This window comes from Physella acuta, unplaced genomic scaffold (genome assembly GCF_028476545.2).
Source record: "Physella acuta isolate Inbredline_101_S28 unplaced genomic scaffold, ASM2847654v3 ptg001130l, whole genome shotgun sequence".
NCBI lineage: Eukaryota > Metazoa > Mollusca > Gastropoda > Physidae > Physella > Physella acuta.
In genome coordinates this window covers 45289-70348 of record NW_026732647.1, presented here as the reverse complement: position 1 = coordinate 70348, position 25060 = coordinate 45289, and the positions used below count along the sequence as shown (strand labels likewise).

Below are 25060 nucleotides of genomic sequence, written 5' to 3'. Positions count from 1 at the left end.
AAAAGTGAGCTATTTAAATGTAAACAATGCCTGCGCTTGGATCATAAATATCGGGACACAGGTTTACCTACACTACCGCGTGAAAACCATATGTGTACATTAATCACTCATCGAAATAATGAGGTAGAACACACTCCAGTGACCACCCATGTGTCAGGGACGTAGAGGGGCGCTCTCAGGGGCCCCCCTCCCGCTGATTACAGTATCGCATGGGCGCAGCGTACGGCCCCTGGCTCTTTAAAACTAACAGGCGCCATCGTGCTCATAGGATAACCCAGAGTACGAAATAGCATCCTGTAAACAATGATGTACATTTCGTCATTCGCTGAAGTGATACAAATGAACAGGATTTTTTTTCTTTAACACGTAAAAATTATTTGACGTGTTTTAAACATCAGTGTGACTGATGCAATATGGTAGCGTTACTAATGGTCTATTATTAGATGCTCGATCTCAATTTCTGACTGGATCGTCAAATAATAGATGCTTATTGCATCATTCGCAAAGTGACGAAACTCTACAGTAGACTCCTCATATTCAAAAAGTTATATTTTCATCTTTCGCAAGAAGACGAAACTGTACAGAAGAATTTCCTCGCGTTACAAAGTTATTTTTAGAAGCCTGTTGTAGCTGTACCGCTGAATATAGTAGTACCCCTTACTCGCTATGCAGGACGCTCGATTAACGGATGCCAAGTGCCAACATAGTCGCTCTAAAACTTTGGGCGCCAAGCCGTGTATTGACGAAAATTGTACCATACATGGCGCCGCCCATAAGAAACTTTACTTTTCTTTTTCGCAGAAATATTCTCAGGAGTATTCTCATCTACTCGCATCCGAGTTTTATTTTTTATATACCGTGTATACAGAAAAAAATCGCTCTCCCCTGGGGCGCCGCCCTTGCAATATTAAAAAATATGTTTTTTTGCAGAACCCTGCCATTGAGTGATCTAATCATCTCCCCAAAGTTTCATGGTACACGGATGAACGGTGTGAAACCGAAATAGACTTATATTTTTATAAACCGTATATAGAGAAAAATCGCACCCTCCCGTGGCCCCGCCCTTGCGAAATTAAAAAAGGATTTTTTTTACAGAAACCTTCCCTGGAGTGTTCTAATCAACTCCTCAAAGTTTGATGGCGATCGGATAAACGCCGTGAAACCGCAATCGACGTTTATTTTTATATACCATATATAGAGAAAATTGCACCTTCCCGTGGCGCCGCCTTTGCGAAATTAAAAATTATTTGTTTACAGAACCCTTCCCTATAGTGTTATAATTAACTCCTCAAAGTCTCATGGCTATCGGATTAAGGATGTCAAACCAAAATTGACTTTTATTTTTTATATACCGTATATAGAGAAATATCGCACCCTCCCGTGGCGCTGTTTACAGAACCCTTCCCTACAGTGTTATAATTAACTCCCAAACTTTCATGGCAATAGGATGAACGCCGTGAAATCGTAATTGACTTTTATTTTTATATACCATATTTAGAGAAAAATCGCACCCTCCCGTGGCGCCGCCCTTGCGTAATTAAAAATGATCTTTTATAGAACCCTTTCCTAGAGTTTCATAATGAACTCCCCAAAGTTTCATGCCTATCAGATGAACAGTGTCACTGCAATTCACTTTTATTATTTTTATATACCGTATATAGCGAAAAATCGCACCCTCCCGTGGCGCCGCCCTTGCGAAATAAAAAAAATATTTTTTTACAGAACCTTTCCTTAGAGTATTATTATGAACTCCCCAAAGTGTCATGACTATCGGATGAACGATGTCAAATCAAAATCGACTTTTATTTGTATATACCGTATATAGAGAAAAAACAAATTGCGCCCTGCCGGGGCGCCACCCCGGCGAATTTGATTTTTTGTTTTCGCAGAAACCTCCCCAGGGATATTCTCTACAACTTCCCAAAGTTCGACGCTGATGTGATAATATTTTTTTAAACTGCATTCAATTCTGAGAAGTTTATATAAAATGTATAATTATTTTGCTTTATTAAATGTTATTATTATTTTTTATAAATATTTTAATTAATTATAGTAGTGACTTAATTCACCTATATTTTGCATAGTTAAACATCCTTAAAATAAAACAAAACTGCCTAAAAAGCTGTTGTAGGCCTATATGTTAAGTAAAAGGTCCTAGACTGGCAGGTTAAAAATATTAATTTTATTTGTATAATTTTCACTATTTCTCATTTTTCTCAAAATGTCTTTTTTAAATCAACATAGTACCGCTTAGAAACTTATTTCTCAAAAACTACTTGAAATATTTCATTAAACGTTTGTACCCATGCTCACTAAAAGCTGTTGAAAAAACTAGAGTACAATCTATTCTATATCATTAAAACTTTTTATTCTACAAAATAAATTGCAATGTCCACTCCTGATTTTTAAGGCAGATTTTAAGTCTCAAGTTTAAAAATTAGTCAACAATTCTTTTTTTTAAAAAATGTTCCAATCATTATAGACTAAAATGTTTGTATTTTTGTATTGATGTATATTATATGTGTTTACAACTATATGACGTTTTTGTATAATACACTTTCTATCTGTTTATCTTACTGAACTCTGATTTTTAGATTTTTTACCCTAAAAGTTCAATTTCTTATTACAATTTTAGATATATTCATGAAATTCAAAGAGTTTTGAGGTTTTTCTTAATTGTGTATGATTTTTACAACTTCCTAAATACTTAAAATTGTCCTGACTTATTGATTTCAATATGGTGGTTTAACCTCCTATAAACCGTTTTATTAATACTTTATTCTTTAAAACTGGGCATTGGATAAATAAGGATATAATTTAATTAAACATAGCCTTCGCGTCATTTTCCTAAGTTGGCCAAAGTTAAAAGAGCCAGTATATTTTAATCCAACGGTGTGTGCCTTATCGGACGAGATGATAGTGTAATAGTTATCGTGCGGTAAGTAATGACACGAAAGACAGGTCTTCCACGTAGATAATTCCACGTAGATATTGTACAGTGGGAAATCACATTATTATTAGTGTGACGTTAACTTTAATAATTTATTTATTTATTCTTCATATGAGGTTCGGGCTAAAATATATTATAGAACGAATTTGTTTATGATTCAATTAAATATTTAAAATGCAGATTATGTAATGAGATGTTAGCTGATCAGGATGCATTAGTAAAATACATTGTGTATCCTTTAACAATAATTTAGGCAAAAATGATGAAGAAGTTTACAACACTATCGACGACAAGAAGAACAAGACGAATAATGATCCAGACGGAAGAACGTGGTGTAGTTTTGACGATGTAAGTTGGTTCGATCAAAACAAGGAGGCTATAGATGGTGATGTAAACGCCCCATGTCTACCACCGCGACCAACGGAAAAACAAAACATTGAACTAGCTCTTGTACCGATCAGAAACAATAAGAAAATTCAACATGGAGACGTTACATCAATTGCTTACAAAACAAATGAAAATAGTTTAGACACTATAACCGCGATAGTCATTACATCAGCTTCGATACAAACATCGTGTCTACATCGAGACAGACCTGTACTAACGAATCCTCATATTTCTGATGTTACTGAAATTTGCAGAAGTGCAGACAGATTTTCAGTTTTCATTGAAAGAAAACCAGCAGTTGGAACAAAAAAATCAAGCAATGCAACTAGAATGGAAAACAACAATAGAAATTGCCAACACATACTCCGTGCCCGAGGAGAACGTAGGAGCTAACGATGAGCACATGTATTTACCTTTTGTACAAGGTCAACAATCGGAATCAGACGCTGCGAAAATTGACTCGGGTGAGCTCAATCATGTAAATAATATGGCACAATTGAAGAATTTAATGGAAAAAATAACTTGGACTGATTCAGAGACCTGTGATACTACACTCACTTTGGATGGTCAAAAAAATGAGAAATCATTTCTATTAGCAGAAACGAATACTTATTTTTCGAGTGCATCACCACAACAACGTGACACTGGACAAGTGGTGAGGACAGAAGACAATGACTACATAACTTCGATACAACCAGAATATGTGGATGTTTCTTACCCAGCAAGCACAAGTGATAGCGATGAAAATCTTCCTAGCATACCGCTGTCTACAAACAATAGATATGATGATGGCAACGGCAATGTTGAAAACATCGCTATCCGTTCACCAATCCCCGTCTTATGTAATCTTTCATTAAGGTGTGCTTACATTGATTTTGACGGGTTCCAGGTTCACATTGACGACTTTAATGATCTTCGACGTTACAGCAATAGCGAAAAACTTCAACACACAGAACAGGACGATGAGTACATAACTCCTATAGACAATGACAATGAGTACATAACTCCTATAGACATCGATATGGATTGTCTGCCCTTGACGCAGGTATGCGATTAGTGGGACGGATTAAAAATAGAATCAGAAGAAGTTCAGAAAGGTCAAGTAGAGGAAAGTAGTTTTGTTGTAAATGATGGCGCTGCGCAGTAACCCGTCGTGTGTTCAGCGTTATATTTGTTCCACAATGCTTTTGTTTGAATTTAAATATTTAGTTTTGATAAATCCTTATTTTTTTGTTTTAAATTTATAAGCCAAGTTTATTGTAACAACTATTCTTTAAACACCATTTTTTTTTAAATTAAATTAATAAACACGGTTATAATAAACATTATTCTTTACACACTATTTTTTAAGTTGCCTATAAATTCTTTGGCAATGCTTATTTAACCTGAGTTGTTTTTTTTCGCCTTAAAAGCTATAAATGCTGAAAAACAGTTTTGACCCATGGCATTTTATGTAATTATAATTAGTTTATTTGGGAGTAAACATTTTATAATTTTAAATAATTAATTTTCATTTTAATAATAAAACATAATCTAAAATTAATTAATCGCAGAAATGTCATATTTTTTAAAAAGGGAACTAGTTTCGACATGTCTCTACTAAACGTGTGATTGATTACTTCCCCTAAGCAATCATTCTGTTACCTGTATTTGTGATGCTTTTTCAAAAACATGTTTATATTATTATGAACCAAATATATGTTTTTATCCCGTGATGGGCCGAATTAGTGCACACACGAATTATTTTTATACATTTAATTTCAAATGGCTTTGTTAGCACGTAAACAATTTTCTGCAAAAATCAAATACATTATTCATTTTATATCTTTACATTTTTGCCATTTTTAAAATTAATTTAACCGCTAAAATAATATCGAGAAATCATTTGCCTTGTGATTTAAATGTCAATATTTAAAAAAAAAAACAATTATTAAATCTTTTTAATTATTTGATTTAACTTTGGCCTTCGTTTTTTGTTTTATTTCATTCTATTGTCTGTCTGCCAATATTATAGATCAGCATATCATACACAATATGCAAATAAACAATGTTATATCATATTGCTTTTGGCACATTTAAAGCATATGTCGAAGGAAATTTCGTTCCATAAATTTTTTTTCGCACAAACAGATATTGGTACTTATAAGTACCGTCAGGAATGTAGGACATTTTTTCCGAATTTTTTTTTTACAAAACAGGAATAAACGATACAATTGATTAACTAATAACATGGCAATCATTATAACTGTCATTTTTTGTAATTTCACACATAAATACAGCACAAAAGTATATTTTGAGTACGATTTTTATTGGATTTTCAATCGGAACACATCTTAGACCTCAAACACAGCAAAAGTTGTCTACATGCCATGCTCCCTCATTCTTGTCTGTGGTCATTTTGGTGTAGCAACGGTTGCCGGACTGAACATCGTTTGCCGGAAGCTTCCAATCCAATAGCTATTATTTACAATGAGCCGCATAAACAAACAAAAGTCTAGTCATTCAGTATACAGCTACTAGTAATACTAGTATAATTGTAGCCTACTAGAATGTTATGACAAGTCTACACTACAGTGTAAAGTTCATAAATAGAAGTGAGCTCAATGTGTTTAGGATAGCCGAAGTGGCCAACTGTTTCCTGTTTACGGATTAAAATTTACAATATAGATCTATACTATATGCAGAAGTATCGACTATTACTAGTCTACAGATACATTACGTAAATGCTAGTTGTTGTATGCAAGACAGTTTATTGCAGTAAATATAACTAACAAATTAATCTTACTACTAGAACTTGGCTTTGGTATACAAATGAAGTGTACTAAACCTAGTAAACGAGCCTGCAACTGCTACCTTTATTCTTATTATTCTTTTACTACTAGAAATCAACATGTAATTACAATATTTCTTAGGTAAACCATATGCTAACCTTCTTATAAATGTGTAAATATCATTTTTTGAGTACATTTCGATAATTAATTATCAAAATAATATTTATGTCACTCCACACTAAAAAAAATGACCGTATGCCCTGACGGTACTTATAAGTCCACCGGTAAACATCGATCTAATTTAAAGACAATTTGATTAAAATTGTATAACCAGAAGTTAAACGCGTTTGCCTGACTATTGGAGATGTCAATAAAAAATATTTGGGGATGGAATCTTCAAGAATAAGGTAGAACAAAGGGAAATCAGGAAAGTGTGTGAGAACTTTACAGAACAAATGTAAACTACCGATACATCAAGGCACTGAAATTGGCGCCACACAAAAATTTTTCAAAATACATCGATCCCTCCAACTACCGGTGACTAATGGGAGATAATACTATTAATTACATCAATAATTTTTAAAATTCGTATTAAATTAAAAATAATACAGGCACTTAATTAAAGTGGTAATTATAAGTACCGTCAGTAGATAAAGGGTTAAAACATTAACAGCGTATAAACGGTAAAGACACAAAGAGAGAAATAGAGAGAGAGAGAGAAAGTGAGGGGGAAAATATATGTTTATATGAATATATATATATATATATATATATATATATATATATATATATATATATATATATATATATATACATATATATATATATATATATACATATATATATATATATATATATATATATATATATATACATATATATATATATATATATATATATATATATATATATATATATATATATATATATATATGTAAATTAAATACCAGATGACACAGATTCCTATCAAAAAGCGGTCTCTTATTCGCACTTAGAGCACAAACTAATCTCTTATAGAGCCTATCCCAACATTATTACACCCAGTCTTAACACACACGAATCGCCGACATTTGTAATAAAGTTAATTTGTTTATGACTTTCTTAATAATAATAATTGGTATTTTGACCCCTCCCCCAGCCCCTAATCTGTCCCGATTTGTAAAGAATTATTATTGCCTGCTCGTGAACATCCTAAATGATTAACTCCTAATGAATGTTGTATATTGTCAAAAATATTCATCTTTGATAGTCATTTTTTTCGATCAATAGACTGCAATCCCACGTTTAAAAATCGTTTGTCGGCTGTACTACTTTAAACAAAACACTTAGTCCCTCACTACCCTATCACCTGCTAACGATCTCCCTTTCTTCCCCTGCCACTTACACATTGTATCAAAACACGTACACGAAATTTTGACGCTATTTTACTACATTTTTAACAAAAAGAATGTAAACGTAATATTAATTAAACATGCTAGGTATGCATTGATTGACAAATTATTATATTAGGCCAAACAACCAAACAACACCCCAACACACCAACCATATGCCGCGCACTTACACCCTCACTCACCTTGCACTCATGTGCCAACTCTATGCGTGAGGGACGGGGGAGTTCAAGAAAAGTCGACTTTAATTTTTAACTTTCAGTTAATACCTCTAGCAGCACTCTAACATAGACATTTTTTTTCTAAATATATAAGATACTTATTAACCATACTCTATAAAAAATATATGTACATTATACGACGTAGAAACCCCCAAAACGTATTTAGTGCCTTTAAAACTCATTTAAAAAGAACATTTTTTTTACATTTAGTTATACATTTTTTGGCTACTAATAGAGAAAACATATAAACTGTTCCAAACTCGCAATACAAAATGCATGTTTATGATTTATCAAGTTTTTACGGGGTATTGTTTTCCTTATGCATTATTTCTGTTGAATATATTCAAGTTTGTCACAACGCTTATAATTAGTATGCATTGTGTTTGTGTGGTATTTTTAGAAACCGGACAGCAAACTTATTTTTTGAACGCATAATTTTATTATTCTACACACTAAGTACAGCTGAAGGTGAAAAAAAAATGAATGAACTGTCTACAGTTAGAATAGTACAGTATATAGAATTGCTTGAGTAATAAAATGCCAAAATACTATAAATAGTATAAGAACAATCCATTAACTGACGTAGTTACATCTCACTTTATTCTATAGTGGTCCTTATACTATCATACGCCCATCACAAACCGTTTAAGATTTCCATTCTCTCCCAATAAATGGTACTAACAAAAAGAATGTAAAAACAAAACATTGATCGCTCACAATGTATCCGTTCGCCAAGTTTTCTCCTTTCACATATAGTTCACTCCAAATGCAATACCTCTATAGTCAGATATTCTTCCAGGAATCTCTCCCCCCCCCCCCCCGTCTCCCCCATCGAACGAGATGGAATTTATATAGTAAACATAATTTTACTACTGTCTAGCCCCCTCCCTGAAAAAGTAGCCCCCCCCCCCAAAAAAAAATAAATGCACCCTCCCCTGGAGAAAAAAGTCTGGAATAAACACTGTATATAGTACACGCAAAGTACAGAATGTTAAAAAGTTTATTAACTTGCTTCATTTTATTTTAGTTCTTAAGATTCTAAAAGAATATATTTTTAACAATTCATTAGCAAATTTTAAAATGTATTGCTGCTATACCCTAACACAGCTAAATCTTTCAAATCAAACAGATGACTATAAAGGGCCGATAATCAAATGTTCTGACATAAAAAAATATTAATCAAGAAATGTATTAAGATTGAAATTGGGAGATTTATACAAATAATCTTTTTAAAAATGATAATAATGTAAAGTAAATTAAGTTGTCTGTCGCATTTGGTCTTTCCTCAGTCACTACAGGAAACTTTCGCATAAAATGTAGAACCAATCAATTCCAATGCTATATAATATGATCTAGTTATCACATGTTTAATAATGTATAGCTTAAAATTTAATTTAGCGTATACATACAAACCACTTTATTGAAAGCAAAAAGAAACAAAAGCATAGGTTGATTAAGACATGGTTGGAGTTTTCTGTTTTAAGTGTAAATGATAATTTAATCCGCTCTTTGCAATGTGCGAGGGCCGTTGTATTTATTAAAAATGCATATTTATATTATGTTACCTTAATATGTGATTATACTTTTGTATTTGCTGTATGCCTATTTGTATTTAGAGATGCACCTACGAATTTACTTTTTTTCTTTTTCAAAACACAATTTAGAAAAACATGCCATAACAAGGGAATTTTAAATAATTTTTAAAATATCATCCGGTGTTTGCAACTCAGCTTCTAAATTTTGACAACTTCATGTTTTAGACATCTATTATCTCCATACGCCTTTAACTAATGGATACTAATTAGATTATATACTGTCTTACTGAAGTAGGTCCGTGAAGTGTTGCTTGCCATTTTCTGGTAAACCCTCCCCAGCACCATGCACCTTCTTGTCGGGTAGTAGGGACTTTAAGCGTTCATCAATAAATTCCTTTTCCACACATATTATCTTCCCTCTAACTAAACATACTAACTGTATAAAACAAATTTTAATGTTTAATATATGTTGTTAGAATAAAATTCAAAAGCCTTTAACTGCCAGTACTATTTTAAATATTTTTATATGGTTTAGTGAAGTACGTTGTTTTAACCCTGAAGTTGTGTGTTGCGTACACAAACTTCTATGATTTGTGTTATCTAGAATTGATATAAGCGGCACATACGCGCTGTTATACGTTTCGCCTTTGCGTAACTTTCAGAGTATTTTTTTCTAGCTTGTTTTACATATAACATTAGAGTTACTCTCCCCAGTGTTGAGGTCCACATTACTTGGCAGAAAACATCCGAGGAGTTTAATGACGTCATCACATTCTGAGTACGCTGTACACCATGATGATAAAGGTCAACTTATATATGAAAATATTATCTCCACACTTGAAAAATCATGTTGAAAAATTTACATGGATTGAAATGTGGTTTAATTAAATTAAACGTTTATCTGCAATCGTGTTTAAATGTCAACTACCGGTTCTTTCTTCTCAAAATAAATTGTTTTAAAAAGCATGTAATTGTGTCATAATTTATTGAGTTATCTTCAATTAAGTTTCTGTTAGTTTTTGCAAAATGGTGCTTTATTAGAACAATAAAGATAACCTTGAAATTAGATATGTGTTAATGTACTTTGCTTCTCCGTTGATTACATCAACTTTAGTGAGGTGGGTTTTAGCTAAAATTGAACTGTAAATTTTCTGAATTACATCTGTTGTTAATACATTTAATACTTTTTTTGCAGTAAAGTTTGTGTACGACTCTTCAAATATTTTGCGAAATGTTTCTCAAAGACTGATGTATTTTCAGAAATATAAATTCGCATATTTCAAAGTAGCACTATTAATGTTTGCATGTATGCATTAATGACCTTCACCTTGTGGCTAACCCGAAAATCTCAAGTTCAGAGGTTACAGAAAAATGTGAATTCTACGTCACATGTCCAGGTACTATGAAGTTTGAAAAGGGAACTTAACTAGTAATTTTAGTCATAATTATGTGCTTTTCTTGATTTTGTCAATTGCTGTTCTTTCTTTCCATCTGTCTCAATAGCAATGTATAGTATCATTTCGACGTATAAGCGCTGGTTACAACATGTGAATTGACATATTTATGATTCAATTTTTTTATATTTTACAACAAAATATTATTTATTCTATGATAAAATGTTCAACCAGACATCTTCAAGTCATACTCCCATAATATTTATAATAAAATAAAATCAATTACATGAATGTATTGCAACTCTTTAATATGATATTTAAAAACTTAAGCTTATAAATTAACAATAGTATGTGTTATTTGTATTTATTACAATAATGAAATATTACTATGAAACTAGTTTTTTTGTGGTTATTCTAATCAATAATTTAAAACAATGTGATTTTTTAATATTATTTTTTTCTTGAACTTTTAAGATTCCAGGTTTTTGTTCAGCATATCTGTAGAAAAAAAGTCTCAGTTCATTATCGTGTAACTTTATTTTATTTATAAAACTGAATGTCAATAATTTATAATAAAAGCCACATCAATAGCAGTTAAAATACTGTTTATGTTCTCACTTTAAAATAATTCATTTTCCTCATTTAATCCTCCTCGTTAGCGTTATCCTAAAGTCAGCAACAAATTTCCGCCCTGCATCCAAGTCTTGTATTAAACGCTTTAGTTAAACTGTTTAATGTTAACATGTAATATTTATTCCATACATGTATTTAAAAATGTTATAGTAACTTTTATTTTAATCTTAATGTAATACATACTACATTGTCCTGTCTGCCTGAAATAAAATTTAAAAAAAGCAGGTTCATTCAAAGTATGGTGTTTTAATTCGATTCATTCTAAATACCTTCAAACAGTATTAGCTTACTTTCAATAGATTTATATATTTTAGTAATATATAATATACATTTTAATTTACAGCTTATCTTATTGGAAAATGTAATAATAAAACAAATATATTTTAGAAAGTAAAGCCACGATAGCAACTGTGTTATTATGTCGTTACGCTGTTCAAGTCTCTTTCTGGTTGTCATGAAATAGAGAATTAGCGCCATCTTAGCCATTTTTATAAAGAGACTGGTCACATAAACTTGTACATTAATAAACCATAATCAACGATCGATAAAAAAGAACGTAGTTTTTCATTTATAAATAACCTACACTTAGTCAAGCAACAAGATATTGAGGTTTTAAAACTACATAAGTTAATGATTTTCGGTTTCACCTTTATTGGTAAATATTAATTGAGTTAATGCTTTACTTTAAAGTTATTTAGCGCTTTGATTTTAAGATAATTTTCAATAGCCTGTAAATTACTAGTTATTTTTTGTTTAACTATTTCACACTTAATTTTATATTAAATAGTCTTCAATAATAAGACAGTACTATTCTTCAATGTGTTACAAACTAAACTAGGCCTATATCAAAAAAATTACTTACAAAAAGCATATCAAAACATTCCGAATATTTTGATATCCGTTTCTATCCATCATGTTGACCTGAATGATTACCTTCATTATATACAGATAGAAAAAATTGTTTAAGAAGACGAGAGGAATATAACCAGAACATAGGCTAAATACTCCTGCGTTATAGAGAACTTGTTTCACAATTTATCTTGTAAGAAAGTCTAAAACAATTGTTTCTAGTGTAAAAAAAAGTTATATTTCTCGTATGTTTGAAATATAATATATTTTTAAAACGATTCGTTACTAGCAGTCACGTAAATGTTTTGTTGAATCTCACTTATATATCTCCATTTAAGCTACTTTCTTATGTTATAAATTGACTTAATTTCTCGAAAACCAGATACTAACTTTACTAGTATGTCTCTTCTTATTCTTTCATAATTATTTTGTAGTGTTGTAATGATTTTTTTAACACAAATAAGTGATACTTGCAAACTTGTTAAGCGCCACATTGGCCGGTGACTCCGATTTCAGCCTGCTTTTCTTTTTGGATTTGCGTATAACCATTGAATGACAAACTACACGGCAGCAGTTGCGTGATTTTGAAGTTTTCTGTCCTATATAAGTGGCTGTCTCCAGATATTGAGCTTCAGTAACCTTGAGCTCCGAGTCTCTTATCATGTGTGGTATATATATATATATATATATATAAATATATATATATATATATATATATATATATATATATATATATATATATATATATATATATATATATATATATATATATATATAATTATTTATATATATATATATCTTGTACTTATGAAATTAGCAGATTATATATAATGTGTTTTTAAATATCATATACTTACACATTTTTTGTTGTTCGTCGCAATAATGCCCTGAGCTGGGAAATTTAAATCCAGCCTTTAAACGCTAAATGTCAAATTTCATGTTCATCTAAAGTAATGTTGGTTAAATGGCTTAAAAAGTTTTGGAATATTCTAGACTGATAAAAGAGAACGGTTGTTGTAGAGATGTGGGGGAGGTACCACTAGCCTCTCTCAACATACCAGTCTTACCACATAACAGACCAGCCACACTCGACAGACCAGCCTCTCTCAACAGACCAGCCTCTCTCAACAGACCAGCCTCTCTCAACATACCAGTCTTACCACATAACAGACCAGCCACACTCGACAGACCAGCCTCTCTCAACAGACCAGCCTCTCTCAACAGACCAGCCTCTCTCAACATACCAGTCTTACCACATAACAGACCAGCCACACTCGACAGACCAGCCTCTCTCAACAGACCAGCCTCTCTCAACAGACCAGCCTCTCTCAACAGACGAGTTTCTATCAACAGACCAGCCTCTCTCAACAGATCAGCCTCTCTTAACAGACAGCCTCTCTTGACATATCAGCCTCTCTCAACAGACCAGCCTCTCTCAACATACCAGCCTCTCTCAACATACCAGCCTCTCTCAACAGATCAGCCTCTCTCAACAGATCAGCCTCTCTCAACAGACAGCCTCTCTTGACATATCAGCCTCTCTCATATGGTCATAATATATCTGACAATACGGTTTCTGTTTTTACTATTATCATTCTACAAACCCAGCACCCACCAGATTTAGTAAAATAAACTGTGAGAATAGAGAGATAAATATAGCATAACCTTCAACAGTTAACAAGTCTAGTGCTAAATACAGACATAATGAATACACTTGAAAGCGATAAAGCCATACTAAAACATCTCTATTAAAAATTAAACTAACCCCATAATGCAGAATAAACTCAAATAATTAAAATATGAGCCCAAAACTATAATCTAAATATTATAAAGTGTTAATTATAACTTAAAAACATAAAAATAACTAAATCACGTTCATCGGACAAAACGAACGAACGCGGCTGAGACCGAAATTCTCGGCTCAAAACAGCAAAGTCTGCGCGCGCACAGATAGACGGTTTGCACCGAGAATTTTAGACCGAGCAAACCGTCTATCTTTTTAAACCTGCTATAATTTTGGAAATATCAACAAAACCCATTTTAAAACGCCACAGTATAGTCGGTAGAGAGTTTCTTCGGATATATCTTTAAAAAAAATTGTATTAGAGCGATCGAGAAGGAAATAATCAGTTTTTTGTCTCTCCTGTAAAATTTACATTTTCGGAGTTAGACGGTTTGCGACCGAGACCATCGATATATATATATATATATATATATATATATATATATATATATATATATATATATATATATATATATATATATATATATATATATGTATATTGTGACCTTCTTAGGTCTTCTTTTTTTAATTGTTTGATTTTATGATTATTTAATTGGCCTTGAGTGGTCTGTTGTTCAGACTAAAGAAATTTTCCATCACGCTCATGTGGTAGCATTCCCAATGGTTCTTCACAATGAGGTCGACATCCAATAATTTTGGAGTCGTATATAAGGCAGGAATTTTCCTCGCAAGGCAGCCCCACTAGACATCTACGGTGAGAGAGAGACACGTACGACGCCATTGTGTATTTCTCTAGTTTAAGCAGCAATTATCTCTAAGAACCAATGTATTCAGTATTTTTCTGAGTCTTATTTTAATAACGTGTAGGTTGTGGTGATTACTTAGATACCTTGTCCAGTGTTAGTAGGTTCAGTGTGTAATGCTTTAAACTTGTAAGTTGGGTCTTTCATTTTTTTTTAATTTCTATTGTTTTTACATAGCTTTTTATTATTTAGACTTGTATACATATTAGAAGGTTGTAGATTGATTTAAAGTATTATTAGTTGCATAAGGTCTTCGTGTGTGTTTTTACTAAAGACATTATATTCGAGTCCACGGAGAGTTTTTATTGTCTGGTAATCTTTTAGTTTCGTAAGTCATCAGTCTATGACCATCCAAAACGAATTCAGGTAGTAAGAGGTACGGGTTCTAATTTGTAATACAAGTTTAGATATTCTTAAACCCTAGATCTAGATCTAGTTAGTTTTCTCCCAGTCCAGACAGAAGGAGGCCGTGTAAACAGCCTAGGACTAGTCCATTAGTATTTAGTTCAGGAGCGTTAATAATCGTGATAATATATCTTATATATATATATATATATATATATATACACATTTATATATATTATAAATATATATAATATATATAAGTAAATATATATATATATATATATATATATATATATATATATATATATATATATATATATATATATATATATATATATATATGTAAATATACCCTGGGCTTCAACATGAGTTAACGAACAAGTGACGCCGCGATTACTAACGACTACAAAATCAGTCTATGTTATCCACGATAATGTAAAACACATCAGAAATTGATTCTCGCTCACCATACAAGTTCACCTACCGAGCCAAATTGCAGTTCTCGTTATTATTTACCGAGCGACAAAGCAATATTACATTAAAAATTATTTCTTTTTTAAATCTACACTACATGTTACACATGGTTTTTTAATGAAGATGTAAAGAGAATAATTCAAAAATAATATGGTTAAAAACTTTTATGAAATCAACTGACTGAACAACATTTCTAGAAATATTTGTTTGTAAACAAAAAAAATAATTTTTTTTGGCTTACCTAGTCCGCTACAGAATTGTTTTATAAATTTGGAAATACGCCTTTGTTTTGTAAACTTTTTCTCGCAGTATTTCAAAATTAGACGAAATTCAATAAAACTGATTTGAAACGACGGTTACAAGTATAACGAAAGGTGTTTTCGTCCAGTAAGAAATGGAAGGAATACAATTCGGCAACGGATTCGCTCTAAAGTTTGTCAGCGTATAAAATAATGTTTACGCTCGCATGCATATTTTTCCTAATGCAATTCTAATGTATGTTTTTCCTTATAGCCCTTGGGCGCAATGAAATAAAAACTGTCAAAAGTTTTATCCAAGCATATTTTTGTTTGTTTCATAAGGCAAAGCATATCACTTATACGCATTTATATTTTATGACGTTTAGGGTATATGAAAAAAAGTTTTTTTTTTAACAGGGATAGATTAAACAATTTTTAGAAATGTGTAAAATCCATTTAAAAGACTATGAACTCTATTTATAAATTATGTTTGACTTTATAATGTTGTTTGTTGGAGTTGTGGTATAGTTTGGCGATCAGATAAATAAATGTATAGGGGATTCTAAAGTGCTTCATAGTTTTCCATACTAACGACCTGTCTATAGGCCTGCTGTGCCAAACATTTTTTTTTAAATCTTTAACAAGTGCATGTAGAAATACAAAAAATTACCGTGTGAATAAAACTCTCCATAAAATCCTCTGTATGTTTCACTGCTGTCTGTTTTAAAGGTGACCAACAGGTTGTTTGTTGACGATACAATCACATCTGAGACTCCCCTACCACAGACTTTCTTAGAACTTCGAGCATTTTTAGAAGCTCCGTCGTATACGGTGATATGGTCTGTGTAACAAGACTGTGTTTCCACAAACGATAGACTATAAGAAAAAAGTGTTAATTAGTACCAATATTTTTCTATGATGTCACTTACATAATTGATTCCACTTTAATGAAGGTAACATATTGACCTACTTTAGAATAAGACGTTTATCATCACGAGTTGATAGAGTCCATGAAAATTCCTGATTATTTAAATATCGTAAGGGATATCCAGTGCTTGCCAACTTGCCTGACTCATAAAGTGTACAATGTTTCACTGTTTTACACGATTGGAATAAATCAATTTAATGATAAGACACTTATAAAATCTGAACACAATGCACATTGTCTATGCTTATAATGGTTGTACATATTTGTTATGATCTAACATAAATGACATAACCTTCTCTCCAATTCGATACCACGTTTAAAGTTATATTTAGTCTTAAATTAATTATTGGCTGATTCTCCTTTATAAAACAATTTGCAAACGTATATTTTTAAAACTATTTTATGTTGATACAAATTCCATTTATACAATATTAACTATGCACAAAGATCGATTATACCATTAGGAAAAAATATATAATTTATGCAATTATTTTAGGGGATAAATAAAATAAAACAAGATAATAAAATAAGACAGAATGGATAAAACATTTGTCAGCTGTTCTGTTACATGTTGAAGCTAATTATAAAACTAAAAAGTTTACGTATCTAGAAGGTATGATCGCTAAGACCTCATTCTAAACCGATCAAAGATCGATTTTGAGTCTTGCTGCGTACAGGTTCTTTAAAGTTGAAGGAAACATTATGTCATATTTTTAGATGTAAATTTTTCTTTATGTGCTAACCTCGAACGACATACGTTATTTTAACTTGTCATCACTCTAAAATGCTACGTAGCCTAGCCTAACAATTACTTCGTAACTTAACACAACGTATCGTAACAAATGAGATAATGGATATATATATATATATATATATATATATATATATATATATATATATATATATATATATATATATATACATATACATATACATATACATATACATATATGTATATATATATACATATATATATATATATATATATATATATATATATATATATATATATATATATATATATATATATATATATATATTGAACATGAATAATTGCTTATAAATATGATTATATGTGAATATATACTACCGTATATGTTGAAGGAGGCGATAAATTGTAAACTTCCTGTTGTCCTAAACACTATGTGCATGTTATTTCCTGTTGACACTGTGAGTTTTTCCCATGTTGTACACATTTTATCAAATAATCTGGGTGACGTCAAGGGTCCGTCAAAAATTTGCAGGTAGTCTGATAGGCAGTTCTTGACTGTGCTTGTGTTCATGTATTTTAAACTTAAACATGAAGAAAAATATTTAAAAGCTGTAAATTATTTTAAATAATTCAAATGAAACAATTGTTTTATTTTAATGCATTTAAATATTTTCTAAGCACAGCTACAAAACCCGATTTTTATTTCTTTAGCTTAGTGCAGAGTAATAAACATATTACACAACATAATTTACTTCCAGTTTACAGATCAAAGACTTAATATAAACTATCAGAGGCCTATTTAAGGAAAGGCTAACGAGGCGGCCTTCCCGTTCGTCGTTCTATATGCGCAAAACTAAAAAAAAGCAGAATTTAAACGATCAATAACCCTATAGACAGAATCGAAGTTACGAAACTAGACTAAAACTTGGCTTTACACACAGATTGAATGATTTGTTTTCATCAATTGCGTGAAACCAAAGTAAAACTTGAAAACTACATTTATTTATCAGAAACATTACACAAGTTGTAGGGTTTTGAACAAACGAATATAAATACATTCCACATCCGGTTATCAGTACATAATCAAGATATAATTGTTATTCTATTGGTATTTTTGAAAGCGTTTAAAATTTTTTTCCAATTTACTCTCTGTTTACTTCCGCGTTTACGAAATATAACTTGAGTACCCTTATAACCAAGTTAGACGATATCTCATGCATTTACATATAATATTATATCCACTTGTTTCTCTCTAATTGTGAGTGACTGAAAAAAGTACTTGACTTTATTTCCGATTTATCTAAATCACCACAGGAAGTTATTTATCTTTATTTCTCTTTTTACCGTCGTCATGAGCGAAACATACACGCTAAATTGTAACCAATTCTACCGGACGATTTCTTTAGACTTTTCAAGTAGGTCAAGACTCACTGACAATGCACGGTTACATAAAATGTTACTTAGGGGTCTAAGTATTTGATAATTAACCAATGTTTCCTTTAAAGAGCACTAATTTTCCGTTCCATATACATTATTTTTTTGCGTTCATTTGGTGCTCAAATATTTTTTCGACTCGGTTCTTTGTTTTTAAAAAACATTTACTGCAAATACTCGGACTGATTAGACTAAAAATTCCTAAATTAAAATACGAAAAAGTTTAGAGGAGATCACTCCATTTTATTTCCTTTTCAAAATTTGTGTTCAGTTTGACTTCTTGTTTACCTGTTCATTATAATAATCCAAATTACAAGGTATTTCTTTTATTTAAATATTAAAATAAAAGTAGTTTATTAAAACATCATAAATACAGGCCTTTTACTTTAAAACTTACTATATGTCTTTTTTTTAAATTGAGGTTTACTTGCCTTTCACGATTTATAAAATAAAGTATAGGCTACTCGATTTCACGTTCAACTATTAATATATATTAAAAAAGCAATAATTTAACAAATGGTTAATTATAGATATTATCTGCGATATCTTGGTAGGCCTATACAAACACCGCTGGACTTTAGGTTCTTAGATTCAATACACGAATTCTTTCTATTATCATTTCGAAACTGAGTAATAAAGTGTCAACTACAACCAGAGGCGTATCCAGGTTTTCGTTGTAGGGGGAGCGAAAAGAACAAAAAAGGCTCCGAATTTTTAACACGTTCTATATACGTGTATTATATATATATATATATATATATATATATATATATATATATATATATATATATATATATATATATATAGCTGTATGTCATTAATTCGCTATGATGTAAAATAAATTGAAAGTAGCACTCTGACGAAATAAGAAAAAACACACAATGTTGGCCGACAAAACAAAAATTGTATCAATCTAAACAATGTATATATATATATATAAATATATGCATATATATATATATATATATATATATATATATATATATATATATATATATATATATACACTACAACCAAAAACAATGAACGTAACACAATCTGTTTTGTAATTCTTGTAAACAAAATTTCTTACATAATGATTCTCGGAAATTATTTAAGACAAGGAAAATAGGGGAAATAATCACTCTCTTAATATAAATATGTATATATTTACACATTTAATTGTAAATGTCAATACAAATAAATAATTACTTTAGAATATAATGAAATTGTTTAAGACTATTTGTGTTTACAAAATGTTTTTGTCTTTAATCAGAATTTAATATATCGTCATCATAAATGCTAAAGTATTACAGCATAATGAAAGTTTTTAAAATCAGAGTTGAGTTATAAAAGCACGCTTTTCGATATATTAGAAAAACACTCGGAATAACAGCCTAAATATAACTGATTATCGGTCTTTCAGTACTAATTCATATATTTCAATTATCTACTGCTTCTTTGTGTTCTTGAAAGATAATTTTTTAAAACTAGTGATAGGTATGTGTTAGATCACTGTATTGATCACACACCTTTTTTACTGGTAATTTCAAAAACAATATTCACTTCATGCACCACTGTCCGTTCACTTTAGGTCAATTATCCAACCCAGTGTATACCTAGGTGTGACATTAATATCGCTCTACACAATTGTGATGGTGAGGTGTGGGGGTGGGGGTTGGGGGCGGGGGCGGGGGGAGATAACCAACTCAGAGTGAACATAGCATCAGTTTTTAGATGACTGTTCTAAACATACATATATATTACACAAATATATATTACACAAATATATATTACAGAAATAGATTTAAATAAGTAGCAGTGGTATTATGACAATAATTTTTTTACAGAGGGGTCCATGGGGGAGGGGGGGTGTAACTGTTTCATATAATTTGTAATCGTAATCACTATCGCTCAAACTGTTTCTTTATTGTAATTTTTTAAAAATTAATCACACGATTCAAACTGTATATATAAAGTAATTATGTGTGAAGTTTTATGTATAACATTTTCTAATTCAATTATTCGTAAGCAAATACATTATACAGTTGCCTTTAACTTAACACCCCTCTTGCCAAGTGGTACTACCGTAGAGGTATTTTAAACATTGCAATACATCGTAATGGTTATTTTTAGAAAGGTAAACTGATGCAGCTGTTAATACGTGTTGTAAACGTAGACACTACTAGACTAGAACAATAATGCTTAATTGCTGCATGAAAAGAAATCTTTTGATTTACATAGATGTGCCGACCAAAAATATTTTTTTAACAAATATCATTGTTTAAAACTTTGAATTTAAAAGTTTCCAAAAAGGCGCCACTTTGCTGAAAATGGCCAGAGGGGGAGCGACTGCTCCCCCTGCTCCCCCCCCCCCTGCGTACGCTACTGACTACAACCCTAAACTACCTGAAATAACCTGAAATGGTATTGACAAACAGAGCATATTTGATTAAAATAAAATAAGTATAGGAGTTTAATGAAAAGGATATAATGTAAAACATTACTCGAATGCTATGACTGTCCCCGTTGATCCTCGAATTGTCCATGCACAGTAAGCTGCAACACTCGAGGGATAACTCGGGCTGGTTATCGTTCCTGTTGTTGCTTTTACTGGATGATCGCAATCTACAAATTAATGTTGTATAAACTGCGTGTAATTAACCAAAACAGCAACATATTATGATAATAACTTTAATAATATTTTTTGACAATATTTGAGGAAAGCAAGAAACACACTTTGGACCCATTTCGGAGCGATTTAGTTTACACATTCCAGGTTAGTTCGTCAAGTTCAAGCCTGCCCGCATCTTCTGTGCACAAGCTGTGATAGAGGTCTGCAGTGAAAGCGCTCTTTTCTTGTAGAGCTGATTGGCAGAATTGATTACACGTCTGACTTGATGTATGGAAGGCGAGGCGATTTGGTGCCGTGTGGATTGGTAGGTTCAGATTTCTCAGGGTTTGACTGCGCGGTCTCTGCTTAGACTATCGTATGTACCTTTGTCTATTATTTTCTGTTAATATTGCTATTTTAGTAACAACGCCTGCTTCCACTCCCTCTAAGGTTAATTCGTCTCAGAGGACAATTTTAAAACATTAATTTAGTAATCTATAGGGATGCTAATCTAGTCATACACAATCACTTAAAGGATTACTGAGAAACCAGATTAAGTAGCCTACTGCCGATCAGGTTTAACAGCGAGTTGAATTGGTTTCACGACTGAGAAACGACAACAGACATAGATGGGACAGATAGTTCTCGTTTAGATATCATAAAGTAGGCCTACTGATATGGTTTTAACTAAAAAGTTTTAGTCATTAGTAATGTCGATTTCTTTAAAGACAAATGAAATGCTATTTTTTAAATACATCGTTTTAAAAAAAAACAATTATTTTCTGTTAAATATTTTAAAATAATTATTATTAAAATATAGATATTAAACTGATTAAAAAACATGTTAATAATAACCTTTAAGTTTAAATGTATTATTATATTATAAGCTAAACGTTGAAAATATGAAGAAAGTACAAAAATATACTTAAAGTAATATCAACATATCAAAGCTCTTTTAACGTTAATAAATAGACTATAACTTAATATTGCCACAGAAATTTGCACCCTACATTTTTGATTTTATACAAATAAATAAAACAAAATGTACCCAAATTAGCCTTAATCTTCTGAGCCCAAATAACTGGAGTGGTGGGGTCAAATCAACTGGAGCCATTTTTAGAGTCCTTTTTCGAGCCCAAATAAATTGGTTATTTGTTGCTGGCAGTAACGGACTGGACTTTTTCAGGTCCTAGGACCTTTGACCACAGGTGCTTTGACCATAGGGGGTTTGACCATAGGGGGTTTGACCACAGCGGAGCTTTGACCATAGGGGCTTTGACCATAGGGGGTTTGACCACAGCGGGCCTTTGACCATAGCGGTGCTTTGACCATAGGGGGTTTGACCATAGGGGGTTTGACAATAGGCGTTTTCTCAGCAGAGGGTCTTTGATCACAGGTGGTCTATCAACGGGTGTTTGATCACAAGCGCTGTGTCCGGCTATGATCATAGGTGTTTTGTCCACATAGGTTCTTTGATCTCAGGTGTTTTGTTTCCAGTTGGAACTTGGAATCAAAACGCACACGATTGGCGATGGTGTAGCACGAATAAATAGCATTTGTGAAGGATGGCATTACAGTCTTCAGTCTCTCTTCCAATGTAGTCACCCAACAATGTGGCGTTTCCTTGAAGGTCTACAGATGGACTGCACACGGCAAAAGACAACTTTCTTGCAATGTGTCGCAGGGCAAGCTACCCAGCTGAGAAGCGATACAAGATGCTGCACGAAAAAGTACAACGTGCTGTCTAGACATATGGTCAAACAGATGTACTGACATATTTGCGTGCTATAGCACATCTGTCATTTAGTTAACCGTTTTATGTATTACATCTTTGAATATATTGTTGGCAAGTTTTGCATCATTTTTTATCCTTTATATATGCTATGTATTTTCAAGTACATCTACATTATTTATTTGTGAAACTTGTTATATGTCGCATTATTTGTGTTTCATTTATATTTAAAATAAATCTATGAGGCCTAGAACCAGCCATTATAGTTCTTGTCTTTTTTTTTAAATACAAGTTAATTTCTATTAACGTACTCTCAGGAAACATGTATAAAATCGTGTTAATTGTATCACACCTATGATCAAAGCCGGACACAGCGCTTGTGATCAAACACCCGTTGGTAGGCCACCTGTGATCAAAGACCCTCTGCTGAGAAAACACCTGTGGTCAAACCCCCTATTGTCAAACCCCCTATGATCAAACCCCCTATGGTCAAAGCACCGCTATAGTCAAAGGCCCGTTGTGGTCAACACCCCTTTGGTCAAAGCCCCTATGGTCAAAGCTCCGCTGTGGTCAAACCCCCTATGGTCAAACCCCCTATGGTCAAAGCACCTGTGGTCAAAGATCCGCGCACCCTTTTTCACTGTATTGAGTATCGTATTTATGTTTAGCTACAGCATGCTCTCCAATTTTATTTCAACGTATCAGTGATACGCATTTTAAACCAGCCTTACTCGGCGAACTCAGTAACGTCCAGCAGTTTTGAGGCCCAACCGAGATCTGACCACGCCATCTCACAAATGATTATAATAATAGTTTTTAAACCGCGGATAAAGTGAGTATAAAGTCACCTTTGGCATTAGAAACAATAACAAGTTGTGAACATTAACAACAATTTCAAAGCTCTATAAATTTTCTCTAACAAATGATTAAATTGTGATACTAAATTTAGATTTCCCTAGCTAATGTATACATTTCTACGATTTTATTTTAATAGCTATTATGTAGTATACATTTTCAATATACTTTTACATAACATGATTAAAGGAGGGGATGAAGCTACACTATATTACTACTGCCTATAGCTAGTGAATAATATAATGCGTGATGCGTGAGAAAAATGTCGATGTAAAAAAATCGGTTCTCGGAACTTAAGGGGTCGTATGTTGAGTTTTGTGTCAAAATGCTAAATTGAGAAAAAGTTATAAAAGTGTAAAAAAAGGGCACAGTACATATTCTCAATTTCGGTGCTATATTAAAATGAACCTATAATCAAAGGTAGAGAACAAATATTGCAATGGTTCGTTTTGGCATGTAGATTTAACGGGGCTCCTGTATCGGGGTCATTTGTTATGGTCCATTTTGTCGTTGCGGTCCCATGCTATAATGTTTGTTTCTGAAAAAATCTACTTTATACGATCTGAAGTGCCACTACGTACCTTGTAGGAACTCAATATAGAATCCATTTTAAACTTTTTGGAAATATGAATAAGAGATCCCTTAATTTAGTTACTTCGGCATAAGAGGGATGTTGTGGTTAATACTATAACCAGTCGCATTTACCGACGTAATTCAGGTACCCACGAAATGTACATATCTCCAGAAATATTAAATGCCCTTGATTTTGACATAATCTTAATCTTAAACATAAACACCAAAACTAACAATCACGAAAACATAACCACAAACATAAACTCAAACTTAATAGCAATTATTAAAGCAAACATAAATGCAAACAATAACGCAAGTGCAAACATCAATGGAAACATAAAAACAAATAATAACGCTAATATAAACGGAAAAATAAAAGTTTACATAAGGACATTATTAGTAACGGCTTTTAAACTATTATTGATAAAATCAATAATTTGTGTTTTAAACAACAATGTATAGTATTTAATATATCTTTGTTTAGCTACTATACTGCACTT

General features: G+C 31.9%; 1 protein-coding gene across 1 annotated transcript in view; it reads left to right on the top strand.

Annotated features, from left to right (window-relative positions):
* Nucleotides 1–3572: 3572 nt before the first annotated feature.
* Nucleotides 3573–25060, top strand: part of LOC131956138 (nucleomorphin-like) — a 38629-nt gene continuing 17141 nt past the window's right edge. Inside the window, exon 1 of the mRNA XM_059320561.1 lies at nt 3573–4382. Within this exon, the coding sequence (XP_059176544.1) occupies nt 3573–4382 (810 nt within the window). The remainder of the gene's footprint in view (nt 4383–25060) is intronic.